The 19278-nt window shown below is 43.0% G+C and overlaps 1 protein-coding gene across 4 annotated transcripts; it reads right to left on the reverse strand.

Moving 5' to 3' along the window:
- Positions 1 to 364: 364 nt before the first annotated feature.
- On the reverse strand, positions 365 to 17874 carry trim33 (tripartite motif containing 33; the record flags this gene model as incomplete). Of its 4 annotated transcripts, none has more annotated exons than XM_083675371.1 (21): positions 365 to 1173; positions 1368 to 1418; positions 2686 to 2838; positions 3402 to 3476; positions 4862 to 4976; positions 5313 to 5809; positions 5980 to 6136; positions 6560 to 6623; positions 7207 to 7342; positions 7779 to 7988; positions 8217 to 8273; positions 8561 to 8746; positions 9731 to 10149; positions 10469 to 10586; positions 11018 to 11164; positions 11421 to 11535; positions 11675 to 11791; positions 11937 to 12069; positions 12691 to 12838; positions 13181 to 13299; positions 17322 to 17874. In XM_083675371.1, 21 exons carry the CDS (start codon positions 17872 to 17874, stop codon positions 955 to 957), a joined length of 3789 nt encoding a protein of 1262 aa, XP_083531497.1. In that variant the 3' UTR covers positions 365 to 954. The 4 variants fall into 4 exon arrangements, with proteins under 4 accessions (XP_083531497.1, XP_083531496.1, XP_083531499.1 ...); XM_083675370.1 differs by having other exon boundaries at positions 9722 to 10149; XM_083675373.1 differs by lacking the exon at positions 8217 to 8273.
- Between the last annotated feature and the right edge of the window lie 1404 nt (positions 17875 to 19278).

The raw sequence follows: 19278 nt of genomic DNA on the forward strand, positions 1-19278 counted from the left end.
ATCCCCACTAGACTAAGTGGGTCATTCCTGAACTGCAACATTTTGACTTAAAGAATTCACAGGTAATAGGTGTTAAGCTGTGATCGTAGACATATTTGAGAACCCAACCCAATGATGCCTTTGCTTGCAAGAATGCATATAAAAAAGGAAATTGGCATATTTCTTTGTCATTTTACATTTCCGTCAACATCAGGGTCTTTATAAAGAGTGCAATGTAACATTCAATGTAACACTTATCAAACCCTATATTCTGGTGTGGAGCATCAAATGTAACTCCTCAGTTTCATTGGTCACACCATATGGTTTTCTCTGGCCAACAAAGCACATGCCAACAGGTCTTGACATATCAATACTACAGGAAATATTTGAAGAACATGTTTTATTGATGATGGACCAAACATCAACGTGAATATCTGCCACTGGATTTTCTGATTTGGTTTCTCTTATTTACAGCAAGGAAAACATGTTGACAAACACACTCATACAAATACTTGGTTGGTAATTCATGTCAAATTTTATAGTACATTAAGATTAGGGGAGATTGGGATTTTCAGATATCTTATAAAGCATGTTTCACAACAGATTTACAAACATCGTAAATTATAATGATAGAAAAGAAATAATGAGTTATTAGTTTAACTACAGCAAACAAATCATACTGTAAAATCTGTACAAGCATTTTCTTGAACATCCATAAGTTGCCACGGAGGAGGAAATGCAAATCTTCCATTATGTCTTCAAAAGTCCAGTTTTGCCAGAGACAGATTTCATATCTATTTTACAATAATTCTTATAGAGGCAAAACATGAAATAAACCTGTAAAGTCTCTACAATAAGTCCCATGTTTGACCTATGTGGTCTCAAAGAGAAGTAGCCGAAAAGCGTAAAGAGATGAGGAAGACTAAATCCTTTCATTTCTCTTTAACTTCTTCTTTTCCTCTTACAAGATGCATCTCACTTTATGTGCAGGGCCTTTTCATTTTCAGTTTTTAAACGCTTGCGCCTCGGCTGCACAAACTCGTCCTCTGAGTCTTCTGTGAGCTCACCCTCCCCTTCGGCAGGGGCCTCGGACTCAGGCTCTACCGGGAAACTCTGTTCGGGGTAATTCTCCAGTAGCTTCTCTTCAAAGTACAAACTCACGGTTTTGCCTGCCTCTGCCACCTCCGAGTCAGCCTGCCAGGAGGGGGGGGGGGGAGGGGGGAGAGTAAATTGGAGAAGGGGGTGGCGAGGGCCCCATTGAACAGGAGGGATGAATGGGTAAGGAATGACAGAAGGAGGAGGAGAAAAGTAGAGTGGGTTAAGAATCTCAGTGATGGGCTGAGTCGCAGCTGAACCTTGCCTGTCCATGTGTATTAGAAACGGCTTACCTGAACATTAATCTGTTTCTCCTCATCATAAACCTGGATTATTCGAGACATCTAAAAGGGGCGATAACAGTACAATAAAGACAAAAAAGCAGATGGGGGGGGGGGGGGGGGGAATTAAGATTTCACAGCACAGGCAGGTTAAGTGACAACCATGTGTACTGTAACTACCTGAGCCTAGAATACACCCCTTGGTGAACTGAAGTGATGTCTGAATATAATTTGTCACTCCATAAAACCCTTTTTCCACTTAGAGAAGTTAAAGCTGAAGACCTCCGATCAATCTTGCAGTTACAGTCACTAACTAAACTTCTGTTTACAGTCTTTTCCTTGAAATGTCTTTACCTCTCTTTACCTGTCTGTCGGGAGAATATAGGGCAGTACCCCACACACTGTGGATCCATGTGAATAGTAGCTTTCGCTTAATTTCTGCTCAATTAGTTTGCTTTAATTGTGACCTAGTAAATGCAAGTTAAGCTTGAGTCGCCAACACCAGCAAAGACAATTTCTGAGACCAAAATAAGAAGACTGTCAACTGTGATCAAAACAGGAGACCCTTTACTGCTGATCCAACAGTCTTCAAATCTCAGTTACTTCCTCATTGACTGCCACTCTTGATGCAAGGTGTAACCCTATATTATTTCTGTTACTCAATAATTTACAGAAGAAGGTAAACATTGACACCTCATGGTAAAATGCCACATCAGTAAAGCACATCCTAAATGCTTGTAAATAGGTGGTCCCATAACTCTCACACATGACAAGCAATTTTGATTTGAGGATTCCCAGTATTTGGGTTAGAATTAAATTGTGAACATTACATTATACACATCAAGAATGTGTTGACATCACTCGTATGTATTCTGTATTGGGGATTTTAAATGTAATCTGAAAAAAAAATCTGCAAGTTATTCAAATAACACAAATCTGGGAAAAAAAAAAAAAAAAACACAACTAATGTTTTTCAAACACACTTATGATGCTATCCAGACTAGTCTGAAAGCATGGTCACTCCAACATGGTTATATTTTCAGTGACCATGAAAATATTCCGTTTTGACTAACTGCCTTTTAGAATCAGCCTTTTAGGTTCCAACAGCAAGACAGCAGTTCTAGTGTCAGCCTGAAGAGGGAGTGCACAGTAAAGCTGGAACTCCATTCCATCCTAATTTAAATTAATCTAGTATTGTTACAGTAATCCCTGTGAGTGCACACAAATCCATGCAAACTGTGTGGTTAAAAACTGCCCCACCTTCTGCATAATGTACATGCATTTAATAATATCAGCCTCCTCCCTCCTACTTGGGACTCATGCCACTCACCTCGTTGTACTTGGCACAGTTGCTGAAGACCAAGCGCACGTCAGACACAAACTCTTTAGGGCTCTGGTAGTGCTGCGGGTGCTTCAACTGCAGCTTCTGTTTCACCTGGGTCAGGTCCATGGGCTTCTTTATGATCTTGTAGTAGTTAGGGACCTGGAGACAGAAGAAGACACTGTGGTTTTTGACATTTTCTTATTTTTATTTATGTTATTTAACTAGGGAGACCCTTAAGATAAATTATCTATTTTTTTTCTACTGAGAACTGGCCAAGAGTTTTACCTGACCAGGAAAAACTCTGGGCCCTAGTTAGACAACATTATGGTTAAAGACAATGTTGTGGTAAGGCAGCGCTTTGATGGAGGAAAGCAGATTATCTAGGGCAGGATACAGGTAACACAGTTATCTAGGGCAGGATACAGGTAACACAGTTATCTAGGGCAGGATACAGGTAACACAGTTATCTAGGGCAGGATACAGGTAACACAGTTATCTAGGGCAGGATACAGGTAACACAGTTATCTAGGGCAGGATACAGGTAACACAGTTATCTAGGGCAGGATACAGGTAACACAGTTATCTAGGGCAGGATACAGGTAACACAGTTATCTAGGGCAGGATACAGGTAACACAGTTATCTAGGGCAGGATACAGGTAACACAGTTATCTAGGGCAGGATACAGGTAACACAGTCTCTTCTACTTGCTTCTGATACTTACTGAGGGAGAGACTGGCTCCTGGAACTCCACACTGAGCGGATGGCAGAACAGATACAGCAGGAGGCGCTCACATCTCTGCAGAGAGAAAGAGGGAGGGAGGGAGAGAGGGGGAGACAGAATGAGCAGGAGGAGGGGAGGCGTGAGGGTTCCTGAAATCATAACAGACTAGTGGTCACAATACCAACATTTTGACTGACGCCGATACCAGCTTAAGTATCACAATTTCGATTCTTAAAACGATACCATGGCAACCAAAGAAACATAGTCAAAGTAAAAGAATATCCTATAAAATAATAGAACATGGAAATTCTTTCAAATATATATATATTAGTATTAATAAAACAACAGAATAACATCTTCAATATGAAAATTAAATAATCAAAAATAATACTTTGTTACAAAGCTTTGAACTTTTTGCGACAATTTCTTTGTCTGCTAATGGTTGTTCTTACTTTGTTACTATTACCCTAGGGGGGGGATCCATAATGAGATTTGATAGCTGATATTTGATCAGTATACTATGCTGAAAAACAAATGAGTGAACACAAAATAATTCTATGAATGTTTACATTCATTCACTATGATACAAAACATAAGGTTATATTTGTTAATCTGGCCCTTTACAGGCCCAGGTCTTATCTCAATATTTCACTAAATTATGCTATGTAGATTTTAACCTAATCTTGAGATTTTAAATCTAACTCAAATCACAAGAGTAATAGATTAAAATGTACATGACCACGGCACATGACCACAGTTCAACAGGAGTGGAGGAGACACTCCTTTTCTATAAACTCACTCGCTTGCTTGACTGAATATTTGAGCACATGCTGAAATTAATATACATCCCTGAATGTGTTATGTTTTCAAATCATGTATCTAAGCATATCCTTAGCTATTAGACCTATTCGCTGAAACTGTTGTGATTTGAACACCTTGAAGAGGTTGGGATGCCTATTGGAAAGATGCTGGGCTAAATGTGACGTGTTGCCTCCCTTTGACTGCATGGCCTTGTAACGTCTTTTACAAACGGGCTTTGTGATTTCGGTCGGCTCACTATGCACTGCCCCCCGCGAGCATATACTGTAGACAAATTACACTTAGAAGATAATATTCCGCACAGCTCAAAGTAAATACTGTGTCAGGCATTTATAGTAACAAAAAAACATTTCTTCGTATAGAAGCGTTTTCACAGCAGGGTGTTGTGATGCTTTTGTAGAACTGGTACATGGTGAAACACAAACAGACATGTTTCTAATTCCTTGGCTTAACTTGGTGGCTGAAGGTGATGTGGTTTTTGTGCCTGAATCTGAACCATGTCAATGGAATTCCACCAAATGTTCTCCTCAAATGTAAACTGAAAATCATTAATGGAAGTAAAACATCTTTCCAAATCAAACAAAGGAAAGACGTTGTGTGTATAGAGCAGAGATGGTGGATGGTTCCACAGGAGTACTTACCCTATGATCCTCAGGACTCAGGCCTGGCTCACTACTGTCCTTCTTGTCGTCATCACAGTTGTACTCCATCTCTGGGCTGGTCAGGCTCCGGCAGAACGTGCACATCCACTCTCCACTGAAGGACAAAGGAAAGAACAAGAAAAGGGTTACATTTCCCTTTTTGGTGAAGCAAAACAAGTTAATAAGTTTAAAAAGCAAGAAAAAAAAGCAGAAAACCGTAGTCTTCTACAGGCCCCATGCGTTTGATACAACCAATACAATCTCCTTTTTTTTTTTTTTAAATCAGTCTGCACTTGTACATAGTTCTACAACACTTATATGTTGTATTCTTACTTTGCTTTATGCATTAGACAGACTATTTATCTGCAATGTTGTACACACAACACCCACTAAAAACAGTCCAAGAAGCAGCACTAGCCATTAAGTGACTCTGGAGGAGCAGGTTGCTCACCTCGGGGAGCATTTCAGCGTGGGGATGTGGCAGGTCATGTGGAAGACTTTGGGACAGCGGTCGCAGCACAGCAGCTCCCCCCCGTTGTTGCACACGGCGCACCAGTCCTCATTAGGGTCGTCCTCCTTCCCAGCTGCCCCGCTCTGGTTGGCCGCCTGTGCCGTGGCTCCACCCCCACTGCGTGGTGAGCGTATGGAAGCGGCCGCCGCCACCTTCTCAGACGTCCCGTTGGCGAGTGGAGTGTCTGGGGTCGTACTGCTGTCTTTCTGAGTGGATGTTGTGGTGGAGGTGGAGGTTGAGGGGGCTATGCTGGGGGCTATGCTGGGGGCTATGCTGGGGGCTATGCTGGGCCCATTGGCTGCGCAGCAGGCTTCCTCGCCCAGGGGCTCGCTTTTGATCAGCTCCCCGAATGTCTTGAGGATGTCCTGCACAGAGCCTGTGGACACAGCGCCTACCACGGGGAGAGGGGGCGTCATGCTGCTCTCTGGACTGCTCATCTGGAGGGGGGAAGAAGGGAGCAGCTAGTAGGACATGATGTAAAATGTACATATAAAAAAGAAAAATATCTCACTGTAAACTTTAATAAGGTACATTGCCTGTCATTACTTTGAGCAAGATCATATGCATACAAATAGTCTGGAGGTGGAAGAAGACTGAGTTATAATACCATGCACGCACTCCTCCCCCCGTCCTTCCCTCGTTCTGTCTTAACGGAGGAAGAGCTTCCCGAGAAGCCACACTCCTCCTCTGTCCCAGGCTCCTGCTTCACTCTGACCTGCTCTAGAGGAGCGCTCACTGGCCCGGATCTACCTGCGGAACCACAACTAAGGACACACACGGACGGACACACACACACACACACACACATCAATACAACCTGACAGGTATGCCAATGAGGTCTATGAATGCTTCACTTCTTTAGCTGTTGTTCAGCTTCAGCTGCTTCTCAGCAGGGACCTCTGTACTCAGTGGTACAGAGTGGTTTCATAAAGAAAGAGAGGGCATGAACATTCAAATTCTTTCCCTAAACTACTCTCACCAAGGAGTTTTCCTGATCAGGAAGTGGTGAAAGAACAAAAGAACAAGATCCCTTCGCCAGGGAAAAACTCCTGGCCCTAAAAGCACTGCCATATGGAGGAGGGATGGTCCCATGTTTCATATAATTAATAGAAAAAGCATCCATAGCAGTTTTATAAATTCTATCTAATTTGAATTCTAAGGTGTGAGCCTGTGTGGTTGATCGTCACCTTCCCCTGCTGCCGGTGCTGGACGTACTGGAGGGCCTCACTGGCGTGTGGGAGTTTGATAAGCCTGTGTGTGGGTGAGAGAGAGAGAGAGAGAGAGAGAGAGAGAGAATGAGGCAGTGAAAGAGAGGTAGTGAAATACCATTACAAATGGGTTTAGTCAGTCAGAGCGTTCTTATCTCACGGGATAAATAAAGATATTTGAATTTGTTCCAGATAGAGTGAATTAACCATCTGTCTTTTTGGAAAATGGTTCAGAATTTCATAGAAATTGATAGAAGCATGCGTCATACTCAAAAGGTCTGATATCCATTGATAAAGAGTTTTACTTGTTGCCATTTCTTTTTATTTTGCATCCATCTTTTTCTGACTTGGAATAAGAGGTGCTACATTTACAGTGGCGCTATGTGTTTATTTGAAAGCGTATACTGAGGGATCATAGTTCAGAGAAAATAAGACACAGAATTACCAATGTACAAGTTTCAAACAATAATATAGTTATGAAAATATACAAACTGTGCTGTCCACTATTTCTTTTGTATGGTTTTATCATGAGGATCCAGCAGCCCAAACCATGTGTGTGCAACAAGCTTTTGGAGTGAGCATGTTTTCCCTTTCTTTCATATCCTAGTCCAGAGTAAGCCCAGTACCTGAGGAGCCGGGCGAGTGTGTGGAGGGTCCAGGGGAGGGGTTCATGTCCACGGGGAGTCCCAGCTGAGAAAGTGTGCTGGCGGAGATGTAGCGACTAAGGAGGTTGCCCAGACTGCTGGAGCCTGCGTCTTCCAGCTGACAACCACACACAGACAAACACACAAAATTGCTGGTTATAAATGTGTGTTCATTTAATAACTTTGTCTTGTGATTTGCTTGCTGCTCATCGCACAGGCGTTTATGCTCGTCAACAGAGACTAACTGCTTACGCTATTGTTTCTAAGAAGTTTGCTGCGGTAAGTGTAATGACAACATAACCGTACACCATTTCCCATTATTCGGGATATTTATAATGACCTGGGATATTTACAAATGACCTGAAATGGCTATTTTGGTAGGCAGCTGATAAGAACCCATCCCCAAAAATTTGACCACCCTAACCACCAACTACACCCATCGAATCCCTTCAAAAAAGAAAAAAAGGAAATGGAACCAGTCATGAGGTTTTGACTGTGACAAGTGCCTGTTGCTAAGAGGCTGTGTGTGCACGTGTGTGTGTGTGTGTGTGTACCTGAATGGGAGGGATGTCCGGCAGACAGGGCAGGTTTTCTGGGTTAGTGACGGAGGGGATGAGCTCGATGGCGCCCACTATAGGGCTAGCAGGGCTGCGGTGGGCATGGGCGCTGGCCATGCTTGCACTAGTTGGGCTGGTGGGGTTGGCAGCGCTCACGTTGTGGAGTGACGCCACTGGGAAGGGCCCGGCATGGCCTGGGTTAGAGTGCTGCAGGGAGAAAGGAAGGGAGAGAGTGAGAGATAAAGACAGAGGAAAAAGATAGAAAAAGAAAGAGAGGTCACAAATGAAAACACTACAGGAGTATCAATGCTTGTTGAATCACACCAAGTCTACGTGCTACGATGCAGTGTGGGTTTTGCTAATCATGCTTAAAAAATCATGTTCATGCTCCACAAACACAACTCTATGCAAGTATGAATAGAAAAAATACCAAACCCCTGTTTGATGTAAGAAACGAAACCTGTGGTGGCTCATCTCAGAATCTACAGTCATCTAAACACAAAAAGATTGGCGATATAGCTCTCAATGCTCTTACCGTAACCATACATTCATTTGTCCATGCGGTAAAGATAAAACTGAAAAATGACCCCTGTTGGGTCAATTATGTCTTTTTTATGTATACAGCACATCTACTGTGTACCATCACTGTTTGTAGTGTATGACTACTCGCCTTTGGCTGTGTAAACAACATCAACTTATCTTTGGTGTTCATCCATTTCGATTTCTATCAACAATAATGGTGTGTTTTAGAGCCAAAGTGAGCAGGCGCGATGTCTGACCTGTCTCTGCAGCTGAGGCTGCATCATGGGGGGGTACTGTTGTCCGTTGTGGCGGGGCTGGGCGGTGGGCATGCGGCCCTGGACCTGGGGCATGCGCATGTGGTGGGGGGGGTACATGTGTTGAGGAGCGCCGTTCATGCCCCCCGGTCCCCTCTGCAGGGCCTGCATACTGATGAGCCTTGGGGGCTGAGGGGAGAGAGGGGAGAGAGGGAGGGAGACCATCATTATTCTGTTGCCATCATTATTGTTTGTTGCCTTTATCATATATGGTTCTAGTATCTACAATATTTGCTGTTTATATTGCTTTGGCATCATTGGTAGCATCCTTTCATGAAGCATAGCGTTTGTTCAGGCTGGGCACTCTTCGTCGAATGTTGCAGCTGTCTGTCAGGTGAGAGGACATCTGGTTCAACACGCATGCAAAAACATCATTACGTACTCGAGGGACAGAGGCTAGCAGAGTACGTTGTGTGTGCTGAACCCGACCACCACCCCCTGCCTCCACCCGCTCGGTATGTAGCCTACCTACAGGGTTTTGATAAGTCATGGGCTCCCTGCCATATTGTATATTTTTATGTTGTGGTCGTTTTACTCCAGGCAGGGAGCTATACATAGCCGAGCCATCCAATTACGCCAAGCTTAAATGTATTATCATTTTCATGGAATAAATGGTTAACCTGATGCGAGTGTCCAGACTGAAATTACAATAAACCTAATTTTGAATTTGAAATCGAACGAGGCACACACAGATAGAGAGAGACCATTCTCGTATCATATACAGGGACCATTTAGATAGGGAACATGAATAAGAGAGGGGAATGGGGAGATTAAGATACTTATCAGTATCAGATCAAGCAGCACTTTTGACATCTTGTTACGTGCGTCATCTTTTCCGACCGGGTAGGACTATTTGCAGAGAGTTGTTGTCCATGTCAACTTGCAACATTAAAGAAAATGGAAGAAAACCTCAAGGATTAACCATGAATTAGCTCCGCCCAACCTAAGTATTTGGTTGGTTTGATGTTTAAAACAAATGACGCCACACATGTTTCCACACCTTTGTAGATACATTCTGCAAAGGATTTCCCCACGCTTCTGAACCAGTATAGCCTGGTCTCAACGAGTTTACCTCCACCCCAACTTAAATTCCAGACCACTGACCATCTCTACCTGTTGTTGGACCATCTGCGGCCCAGCCTGTCTGGGCCCACCATGCTGCTGAGACAGCTGGGATGCGATGCGCATCTGTTGCTGGATCTGCTGTTGGTGCTGTTGTTGTTGTTGTTGTTGCTGGTGTTGTTGTTGTTGCTGGTGTTGTTGTTGTTGCTGTTGTTGTTGTTGTTGCTGTTGTTGTTGTTGCTGTTGCTGTTGCTGGTGTTGTTGCTGCTGGTGCTGGTGGTGCTGCTTCTGCTGTTGCTGGGCGAAGGCCGCCTGCTGCATGTGTTGCAGTCGCAGCTGGGCCAGGTTGATCTGTCCCGGGTGTTTGCCCGGGTGCCCGTGTCCCGGCGAGATGGGTCCACCCCCCACCATCACGTTGGGGACATTGGGGGGGTGCACCGCCTGTGGCATCTTCTCGATCACCAGGTTCCCTACAGTTGGGGGGGAAAGAGTGAGAGGGGGAAAAGGCTGAGAGTAAGTGACAAGGTTTATATGGAGGTAGAGGATTGCCTGTACAATCCAGGGAACAATTATTTGCTGTCCTGTAATAACACAAAGGATGAGACATCCTGCTGATCGTGTATTCATTATTGGGAGGTATGTGTGGGCAATGAACATATCTCCCTATCTAGTCTGTGCAATGCTATTTTGTTCAGAAACAGATGTACAAACTTCCCTGCTTCATTAACTCAACATATAGATGCAGACTAGTATACTGTATGTGAAAAAACATCTTCTCAGTCCTCTCACCTAGGTTGACCACATTCTTGGCCCAGAATGTGGGATCACAGAAGAAGCGCACCGCCCCGTTGGCCTGAGGCACTGGGTCCAGTCTGGCCTTCAGAATATAGCGCAGCTGGAACAGGATCTGCATACACACATACAATCACATGTTCAGACTCAATGGTTGGTAGATGGAGCAACAACCTTAGAGGATGGAAGGGCAATATTTAAACAGATCAGCCATGTCATATGTTAACTAGCTTCGTGATAGGATTACTTTACAGGCTAACCACTTGCTGGCTTCTCAAATAACACAGTATTCTCTCCACAGTGCACTATTTTGAACAAAACAAAGTTTCTTCAACCATAGTGGGAAGCGTGCCCTGGTGGGGTTTGACCTCAGCTTAAGTGAGAGAGAAAGAGGGAGAGAAAGAAATAGCGCATTTGTGTGTGTGTGCGTCTTTAACCAAAACACGCCCTGGTGGGGTTTAACCTCAGCTGAAGTGAAAGGAAAAAAAAGAGACCGAGAGAGAGATGTGTGTGTGTGTGTGTATGTGAGAGAGAAAGAGTTCGTACCAGCCTCTTGCTGTAGAGCAGGGCAGTGCTGCTGCCATTGCTGATGGCCCAGTGGGTAAAGTTGAGCACGTGGAGGATCTGTTGGGCCAGCGTGGTGATGTCCCTCTGCTGGGACGCCAACTTTATGCTCCGCTCCTTGGTCACACTCTGGAGTAACAAGGACACACATTAATGACAGAGTAAAATATAATATAAAATGATCAGTGCAAAATGTAAGTCACATATAATGGTATTTCATGGGTATTCATATTATTTTCAACTGCATATTCCATAAACATTACATGCAAATGACGACTTTTAAATGCACAGGTGTGTGTAGGTCCTGAGGGGTGAGTAAAATGCAAGTTTAAGTGCATCCTCTACAGTACCAGGGGGCTGACGTAGGTCCCACTCTCCCTCTTACCTCCAGCTGCTGCAGTAAGGACTTGCCCTTCTTGTTGATTTCATTAATAAGAGTAAAAACGGCGATCTTGATCTCATACTCCACCTTCTTATGGGTCTCAGTAACTTCCTTAATCCTGGATTGAGATAGGGAACACACGCAAACACACAACTTAAGAGACAATAAAACAATAAAAGGGCACTTTGAGACTGCCCTTCATAACATTCAGAAGCCCATATCAAATGTCACAGGAGAGATAGGGAGGCTTTCATTACCTGCTATGCACATGAGAGGCAGAGAAATGGACGTATTGCTTCTTCTCCTGCAGTTTGGCCATGTGGGTCTCAATGACACATTTCTGGTTCTGGAAGGCCTCCTCCAGGAACTGGTACCTGAGAGAAGAAAGGCTTTGTTCACCACTACAATACAAGATCAAGACACCACTAGATCAATTATGACGTGGGGTTGTCACTTATAATACATTTTTCTATCCTGACTATCATCCATGTTTTGATCATACAAAATTGCCTGACTTGCCTGTGCTCCTTGTGCTCCAGCAGTTGGCAGTCCCGGCAGGTGAGTGTGTCACAAGTCTCACAGAACAGTTTCAGGGGCTCCTGTTTGTGTATGGGACAGAACACTGGCCTCTGCCCTGAGGCACCAACAGACTCTACAGACAGACAGACAGAGAGAGTGATCAACCCAGATTTACAGAAAGCTCTTCCTTGACAGAGTCCCAGCAGTCCCTGCATGTCAGCAACACTGGGAACCAGCAGGGCCAATCTACTGAAGGACTCAGACTGATTCTGCAGCATGATCACCATGGCAACAGCCAATCGGCTGTGACGCTCAGAGGCCTGGAAACTACACAATGTAGGGGTACTACACACCAGAGCCAGTGATCATCAAAATATATATCACACACATATTTACACATTCACCGGTATCAAACTGTCACTTGGTATTTCACCAAGTGTGCAGTGTGTGCATGTATATGTACAGTACCAGTCAAAAGTTTGGACACACCTTCTCATTTAATGGTTTTGGTCTTTATTTTTTATTATTTTCTACATTGTAGATTAATATTGAAGACATCAAAACTATGAAGGAACACATATGGAATTATGTAGTCAATAAAAAAGTGTTAAACATACCAGAATATGGTTTATATTTTAGATTCTTCAAAGTAGCCACCTTTTGCTTTGATGACAGCTTTGCACACTCTTGATAAGGTGTGTCCAAACTTTTGACTGGTACTGTATGTATTCCAAGAGTTTGGATGACAGCTTACCAGTGGGGATATCCTCTTTCTTGTGGATGTTGTGGTCCTTGGTGATCTTGACCCTCTGGTGAGCCTCGATGCAGGTCTTGCACAGCCACTCCGCACATTCTATACAGAACCCTATGGTACCTGCGTTGTCCTCGCAACTGGTACACACCTGGTTCAGGAAACACACAACCACCTCAGACACACAGCTTAACAAAGAATTCTTATAAACATATCATATTTCTCTTCTTTCTCTTTTATTACTGTTATTTTGCTGTATTTTGATCATTACAATTGTCAATAGGTGAGGTTTCTTATAAGCCCTCATGGGTTTCTCATGTCACCTGCACATCTGTCATTTATTTTTATTGGCAGAATGTTTTTCTTGTCTATCGTTTTTTGCAAATCAATCAATAAATAAAGATGTCTTTATTTGGCCACACAAGCAGCTTGAATAGGATAGGCCACTGAATGGAATTGAATCGGAGTCAAACTGTGTAAAACCTAGTTGTACCTGTGCCGATTTTTCATCTGAAGTGTTGGAGGCCTCAGTGGTGTCCTTAACAAAGTAGTTTTCAATGATGTCGCTCTGCTTGCAGTCTTGGTGACACACCGTGCAACGCATGACATTCACTAGAATAGAGAGGAGGACAAGACAAAGACACACTGGTCAACATCTACTCATTAAAAACTAAAACAAGAAAAGAGCCTTATATCCTTACTCACTCAGTGATGTTTTGCATAAATACTGGACACTACTGTGCTTTTGTTATGTGCAGTGTAACATTATACTTTTCCATTAATTGATTCTGCATCATCTACATTCCAGCTGGATTTCAATGATTACATTCAGTAACAAATGGGGTTTTCCTGCCATTTCAATAACTGGATTACAGTACAAGTAAAACATTTATTTATTTTACAAAATTCATTCATGTACTTTGGTGGTCATGTTCACTAGTATGTAATATAGATTTCACCTGTAGTCTAACACTAGCCTATATTACAGTCCTTAAAGGGACGGTGTTAGAAACTCACAACAATTGGCACTTCCTGACTGCCTACCTTAAATGAATCATAAAATTGGCTAGGCTGCCAAATTCTACTCCATTTGGCACTGGCCATTTGTACTGGCTATTTGTTTGAATAACTCCAGGCCACCCAAAGGTATTCCATCACAAATGCCATCGTAAATACCAGACAACTGCAGGCCAGAAAAATAAAACAAACCATTTCTTCTGAATATCTTGAATAATATTTGATTGATTGCATTGATGTTTTTAATAGATTAAATTATCATCAGTGAGCTGAATGAGTATCATAGGGCAATCATATGCAAATATGTTTTTAGTAGTTTAAATCAGTAGAATGAATATCTGCACCCCCACCCTAAACTCCACCTACCTCCCATAAACCCGTCAATTTAATCTCCCTGTACATCACTGGCTGCAGCAAAACCAGCCCAATCCGGTTTAAACCAGTCTATACTGGCTTGGGCTGCACACAGCCGGTTTGTGTAAGCTCCAGCTGCAAGGAGCTGTGAGTGATTGGTTGTGAGTGCAGCTGGAGAAGGGTTGTATTGAGACCACATCACGTGGGCTAATCTGCCACTGCAGCTGTGACACTATGAACTGAGCTAGGTCAGCACGTACGTACGTGCGCGCACACAGACACACGTACACAGACACACACACACACACCATTTAACAAATGTAATTCCACACAAGCCAAATGTGATGAAATTTTGAAGCATAGTCTACAAGGGGAACATTTGATTCAGGGACAGTAACTACTTCCAAAGCAATGTCAACTAGCAATAGAATATCATTGTGGAAACACAGACCCTGGGAGCACCGTGATTCAGGTCACACAGACTGACGGTCACTGAACACAAGTCTCATGGTTAGGCCAACAACACATTTGGCCAGATGGTAGAGAACAGTTCTAAGCTTTAGCTGGGCTTGACAATTAGGTAAATTAGCGACTGGCCTACCGCGCCAGAACCAAGTGAGAGTTACTGGCTGAGAGGAGGAAATTACTGATCCAATAATATCAGTAGATCGGGAAGCAAAGGGTACACAGCAATTTTATCTATCAATGTAGTTCATCCTACAAGTAGACAAAACTTAAAACAGACTTCTTTGCGCTGCTCTTTCACAGCATTAGAATTACAGCATTTTCATAATTTCTTCTTACATTTTTTACCGGCCAGGGTCTTGCTGGGCCTGTTCAGTTAACTATATATGGGCCTATGTGTTTGTATGCAACTCCTAGGTGTTTTTTAACAAAAAATATTTTCATACAACCAGTATACTGTAATATAGCATGTCCATGCATGAATACATCCATAATTCTATTAAAAGCATAACCTAACCTTTTGAAACAACACCTGCACAATGCTGGATGCTGACAGTCTCTCGTATCGTTGGCCTATAGAGTTTCTCCAAGGCCTTCCACCTGCTACTGACTGCATCTGATCTAGCCTTCATGAAATCTAAGATACCAAGCTGCTTGGGTCACACCAGCAACTCCTGGAGGAAGGGAAAAATGTTATTTGAGATTCTATGTAGAATAAGGACCTTCCGTGTGAACAATGATGTATGGTGTACAATGTATGAAGTACAATGTTGTAATTCCTGAACATCACATACTGTTCAAGATCAAATTGTTCACAAGCAAGGTCCTCCACACGATCATTTCATTAAGACATAAGCCTGGGATGACCCTGGATGCTTTTTAAAAAGCAGCAGCGCTTCTCTTCTCATTGTTGAGTGGTACAGATGCGTTTTGAGCGCTCCTCCACCAATGCAACACACCTTGTGCTCTTTTGGGGGGGGGGGGGGAATCGCTCCTGGCACCTTCAGTTGTATCGTTCTTCTCTGGTGCTTGATAGCCACATCTCATCCCTGCACCTCATTTTATTACTCTACTTAAAAAGGTGTAGTGTGAGGAAAGGCGTCATGCTGTCTAGTTAAGACAAATTTGTGTCCCCTGTCCAAATGCTGCATTGCCTATGGAGTAAGGCCCAGCAGCTAATCATGGCTTGTCATTTACCAAATACTAAGACTAATTAGACTGCAAAAATGCTCAAAGTAACATAAAATATAACAGCCTAGCCACTAGGTGTGAGTCATGATATAAGATTATTTGAGTTCTGACAAGCAGACAGGGCAGTTTGCCAGGGGGGGGGTCACATGATAAAACGTAATGGTGCAGGTCAGATGTTTTATGCTCTTCCCATAACCTTGTCTGTCCACATGACCAATATTATTTCAGAGCTGTTTACATTCCAGTGGAGGCTGCTGGAGGGCGGGCTTATTGTAATCCATGGAATGGAAACGTGTCAGAAAACGATTCCTCATTCCATACGTTACAATAAGATCGTCATCCAATTTCCTTCAACAGCTGTCACAGACACTGGCATAGCTTCCAACCGATTCAACTGGAATCACTAAACTACGATAGAACATAATGGTACAGAAACCGAATGAAATAATAGCCTGACTAGGGCTCAACCAATGTTTTGACCAGGTCATGAATATGGCACTGGCTGGTATGTCTAATGAACATACATTTGATTGTCAGTATAAAGAGAGCGACCCTGTCCTATAAAGACTTCTCTCTCTCAAAAAAACAAAAACAAAAAAACAACAACAAGCCTAATCAGTACTTTGCAGACACAGTTCTGGTCATTAGCCTATACTTTACTATGTAGGCTTACTATATACAACTTCAGTAACAGTTTGTCAGAATACAACTAGCTATGAACTAAGCTAATGAATCAATATCTGGTTTATCATTGAGTGAGAAAGTAACAAATTAACCCAAAGCTTTAACCCATGGGAGAAATAGGCCTAATCATTAGCCTTCAGCTTACACTGTAAACCTACAAGAAAAGAACACTGAGGAGGTAATATAATCATATGCTAGAATGAAACTAGTTTCAACAAACAAACGTTAATGGTGTGATGTGAGAGGCCAAATCCCCAAACCCTATCCCTCGCCACATCCCTGTCCCATCTAATTATGGATGGGATTAGACCACAGCATCTCTGCCATTTCAGCTGAAGACCTCAAGCCGTTTATTTGGTCACCACGGTTTCCCTTAGATAGCTGTAGGCTGGGCTCAAAGATCACCTCAGACTTGAATCAGCCCAAAAGGTTCAGCTTTTTAACTTCCTTTGATGGCAAGGAGTAGGCATAGCTGTCATGCAAGTAGTCTGACCACAACAAGGACCATGTTAGTGCATGAACAAGCTTACCACCTTGAGGAAGGATGGAGAGGCTGCATTTTAGATCCTGGACCAGAGACTGAAAATGACTTGTTTACAGAGATTGAAAATGATCTGGCATATGTGCCATCATCCAGAAATATTAGCCCTCCTCTGGCATATCAGGCCCAGGGGTATTGATAGGCCTAGGCCGACATCTGTAGAATATGTTGTATGGTAAATAGCCCTAATGTGAAAGTCATAATGGGACTAATAACTAGCTACTACAGCCATGACCACAAATCTACGACGTAAATCTTTAAAATCACGACTAAGGAAAAACAATATAATTTCCTGTTGCCTCATGGTGCTGACGATTGTTGCTCATTGCTTGGTGGTGTGGCAACCTCGTAAGCATTCCATGGCCACTTCAAGTGCACTCACCTATGTGGGTTTCAGTCTGTCCGTGCAGCCCCGGCCTTGTTAAGGTAAGTTGTCGCTCAGGCTGTGGTATGCATTTTAAGCAGAATGAGTGAAGGCAAGGTAAGAGTTTAGGTTCACAGTCACGGTTCTGGAGACTTTGTTTACACACAGCGCACGTATCCAAAAGGTTTATTGGGGCGGCGGGAACGGCTGCTGGGACCGTCGGAGGGGGGGACATTTCGGTTGTGAGTGTCGGTGAGGTTCCAGTAGGGTCCCCAGAAGCCGAGGGCTCAGTTGTCTCCACACTGGTGTTCGCAACCGGGCTGTTGCTCGTGCTGTCTTCTCCCCCTGCGCCCGCGCTACTGTTACTAGCGTCCCCTCCTCCGCCGGTGGCTGTCGCCGCCTGGGGAACATTCTCGTGCGTCTGTGATTCCTCTCCGTCTTTCGAATTCGGCTCTATGACAATAATCGCATTCACATTTTTCGGTTCGGGGTCCCCGCTCTCCTCTCCCTGAGGTAGCGCATCCGAATTGGCAGGGCTCTCCATATCCCCCTCGCCTTTGTTTTCCGCCATCTTCCTTCCTCTTTGAACCACTGGACGTCGTACGTACAGTGAAAATAAAACCTACTTCCTACGTCATTACGCCAAAAGAACGATTTTTTTTCAACTTCCAATCTGAACTTCATAACAAAGATGAATCTATTTTGTTATTTAGGATAGAATATTTATTAAAACTAAGCACTTCATTATTTTTTTTAATAATTGATTGGTCAGAGTTAAAGGGACAATCTGGGATTCAAACAATAACAAAGCGTTCTTATGGTAAATTTCCATAGCAAATAAAGAAATAATATAACAAGTAAGGAAAGGACAAAGAGGCCAAGAGTGAGTTATGAGGAATTAGAAAAACAATTACAAGCATTCCATAAGAAACATGTTGATGTATGGAAGGAGTCGTACCAAGAAGTACCAGGAGCGGGGTTGATGTAATATGTTTTAGATAATCACGATGTGCTCGCCACTAATATTGTTACACCCTGGTAACTGATTTTAGAAATGGGAGGGGAAACCAAACCGTGAGGGGGTGTAGGAACCAGGTAAAAGATATTGGTGGCGAACAGCCAGAAGGTGTAAATGATTTACATAAGAGAATATAGTATTCACCTTCTGTCAAAAGGTGATGACGTCACATGAATTTAATCATCAAAAATAATACTTGAAAATTATAAGTCCGTAATGTGTGTGGTGGGTGTTGATGCTTGCACAATGAGACGTTGGTGAGAGGTCAAGGTGTTCTGCTGATTGTGAAATTAGATTTAAGAACTTGACAGTTTTATGGGGTGGGTGTTGATGCTTGCACAATGAGACGTTGGTGAGAGGTCAAGGGGTTCTGCTGATTGTGAAATTAGATTTAGTAACTTGACAGTTTTTTGAGGATGTGGTCACCCCCATAGGATATAGAACCATTAGAACGGTTGGATTAGGGGCCTTTTCTCTTTCTAGGAAACCAGGGGCCCTGAACTGGCTGAAGATCAACCAAGGGTCAGCTAAAGTTTGTCACTGATAAGTGCTGTGTGATGTGTCGTGATGACTTCATGCCGCATACATACATCTAGACACGCATACTATAAACGTTTATTGCATATGAGGCTTAAAATAAAAGCTCAATACTGAGGGTTAAAATGTGCAATTAAAAAAAAAAGGCAATTAAAAAATGGTTAGGCTGCTACTCTAGTGGTAGTAATGTGTTCAATAATGAAGAATAAAATGGGGAATTAAAAAATGGTTAAATTTTTAAAAATGTTTAGTTTCAAACATGGGTATGACACATGTCGCGGGCGTGTCACTGATAAGATCACGTGTTTCCCGGGCAAAAGGTGTATATATATGACCCTGTGTGAGATCTGTAGTAGTTGTCACTATATGACAGTGTCTAAAATGTCGTCTACAAGTATGATGTGGGAATTGGACGGCGGT

This window comes from Argentina silus (assembly GCF_951799395.1).
Source record: "Argentina silus genome assembly, chromosome: 8".
Taxonomy (NCBI): Eukaryota; Metazoa; Chordata; class Actinopteri; order Argentiniformes; family Argentinidae; genus Argentina; species Argentina silus.